This window comes from Otolemur garnettii, unplaced genomic scaffold (genome assembly GCF_000181295.1).
Source record: "Otolemur garnettii isolate 467f Iridium unplaced genomic scaffold, OtoGar3 scaffold00112, whole genome shotgun sequence".
NCBI lineage: Eukaryota > Metazoa > Chordata > Mammalia > Primates > Galagidae > Otolemur > Otolemur garnettii.
Window position 1 is genome coordinate 927,048 of NW_003852507.1, and position 2,292 is coordinate 929,339.

General features: G+C 55.7%; 1 protein-coding gene across 1 annotated transcript in view; it reads left to right on the forward strand.

The window, feature by feature from the left end:
• The first annotated feature begins 968 nt into the window (after window positions 1-968).
• Window positions 969-2,292, forward strand: part of NUFIP2 (NUFIP2, FMR1 interacting protein 2) — a 36,183-nt gene continuing 34,859 nt past the window's right edge. Inside the window, exon 1 of the mRNA XM_003797127.3 lies at window positions 969-1,482. Within this exon, the coding sequence (XP_003797175.1) occupies window positions 1,200-1,482 (283 nt within the window). The 5' untranslated portion in view covers window positions 969-1,199. The remainder of the gene's footprint in view (window positions 1,483-2,292) is intronic.

Consider the following 2,292-nt stretch of genomic DNA (forward strand, 5'->3'; position numbering starts at 1 on the left):
TCCCATAGTGCTAGGATTACAGGCATGAGCCACCACGCCCGGCCCAGTATACTCAGTTTAATAATTACTCACCTAGCCAAAGAAATAAAATACTATCAGAGGGTACCCCTGTGTCCCTCCCTCACAACCTCCTTCTTTCCTGAGTAATCACTGTCATTGCTCAAACATTTGGTTTTAGAAATCAAGACTGTGAGGTGACAACGCAGAATAAATTAAATCAACACTACAAAACACAACGGATTATTTCTTAAATTCCAACATTTTCCATAGATTCAAAAAAAACCCCAACAAACCCTTAATAACTTTTAAAGTGCTCTTTCTCCTCTTTCTTTGCTCTTAAAACTCTTCACATTCTAAATCTAAAACCTATTTTGGTTCCACAGTTGACCTCACCTGCAGAGTTTAATTAAAAAAAAAAATTCAGGGTAGATTTTCATTCCTCCCGCTCTGTCTCGCTTCCAACTACAAAGAAACAATGATTTAAACCCTTTGTGCCCTTTTAGAAAATTACACAGATACCCCATTGTGGAACCTTATAATCCCTTCGTGGAAAGGAAGAGATTAGCATATGAATACAAAGCAAAATGAATCCAGAATACAAAATGATCTACTGGATTGTGAAGCTCTTGTAGTCTTAAAAATGTATTTATTTCCTCTTTTGGTATTGTCCCTTTAGTGGTCTCAGGGTTAAGGGAACTGAGCTTCCCCTCTGGTTACCCGGAAAAGGATTTAAAAAAAAAAAAGCCACCAGATTCTAGGAGGTGCAAAACCAACAGATGGCTCCCAGCGCCAGGGGAATCGCCAGTGGAATCTGCTACACTCGACACGAGCTTGCTTGCCGGCGAGGAGTGTAGAAACTGCCGTTCGCAGACTGCGTGGTAAAGGAGAGAAAGCGACAGAAGAGAGAGCCATAGTGCTGACGTTGAAGGCCCGGCCCTGTGAGGTTGCACAGGGTAAGTGGCGTTGGCCAGGAGGCAGGGGCGAAGGGGAAGGAAAGAGGATTTGGGCTGGGGGCGGGGCTTGCGGCACAGCGTGGCTTCTGATTGCTGGAGTGCGGCTGCCAATCTCGCAGACTCGCTCGGTTAACCAGTGCGCTGGCGAGACGCGCTCAGATATACTGAGCGAGCCCTGGGAAGCAGCCTCAGATCCTGACGGTGCAGCAACCCGCAGCCTCAGCCAGGGAGTCCCAGCCGCTTTCAATGGAGGAGAAGCCCGGCCAGCCACAGCCTCAGCACCATCACAGCCACCACCATCCGCACCATCACCCCCAGCAGCAGCAGCAGCAGCAGCAGCCGCACCACCACCACCATTATTATTTCTACAACCATAACCACAACCACCACCACCACCATCATCACCAGCAGCCTCACCAATACCTGCAGCATGGAGCCGAGGGCAGCCCCAAGGCCCAGCCAAAGCCGCTGAAACATGAGCAGAAACACACCCTCCAGCAGCACCAGGAAACGCCGAAGAAGAAAACAGGTCTGGGAGGGAGGACGGGTGGGGGAAGGGGATTGGAGGTGGGGGGCCGGGGAGATGGGGGTGGGGCTGGTTCGGGGAAGCGCGGACGGGGTCGGGGTGCATTTGAGTGTCCTCTGGGTCGGGGAAGGTCCGTTTTCGCTTTCCCGGAGCTCGGGCAGTGCGGTTTGCAGGGCCTTCTCTTCCCTTCAGCATGGGAGAGGCCCAGCCAGGCCGGCGCGATCTCGGCCCCCGCCCCGGCTGAGGGAGACCCGCAGGGTCGGCCTTGGGGGTCCCAACCTTATTCTTTCCCCGTTCACCCAACTGCGGCCCTGAGTTACCTTCATTTGGGGACCCCGAGATGGGGTCAGCCCACCCCCCCCCAGCAAAGATCCCTCGAGGTGTACCTCAGAAAGGCCTAGCGAATCCCGACTGGGGTGGCGCCGCGAGACCTTCCGCGGGCGGCAGGAGTGGGTAGGTGGGCTGAGTTGAGGAAGTGTCCCTCACCCGCCACCCCAAGCCCACCTGTGGCCTTGGGGTTCCCCGTTTTGGGGGGGCTGTGGGGACCTCTCGCGTCCCGGGTCATTTTCACCCCTAAAGGCCTGTTTCGGACTCCAGACCCCTCCGCCTCTCCCCGTGGCTCCTCCCGAGGCCGGAGCCCCGGGCCCGCTCCCCCCAGAGCCGGCGCGGCTGGAATGTTCTCTCCTCCTCGCGGGGCCGCTTCCTGTCCGCCATGTTGGAAGCCGATTCCTGTCACCGACTCCGGCCCACTGAGGAGCGGAGGGGGAAGGGTGTCGAGGGGCACAAGGCGCAGTCGGGCCGGGTGCCCCGGGA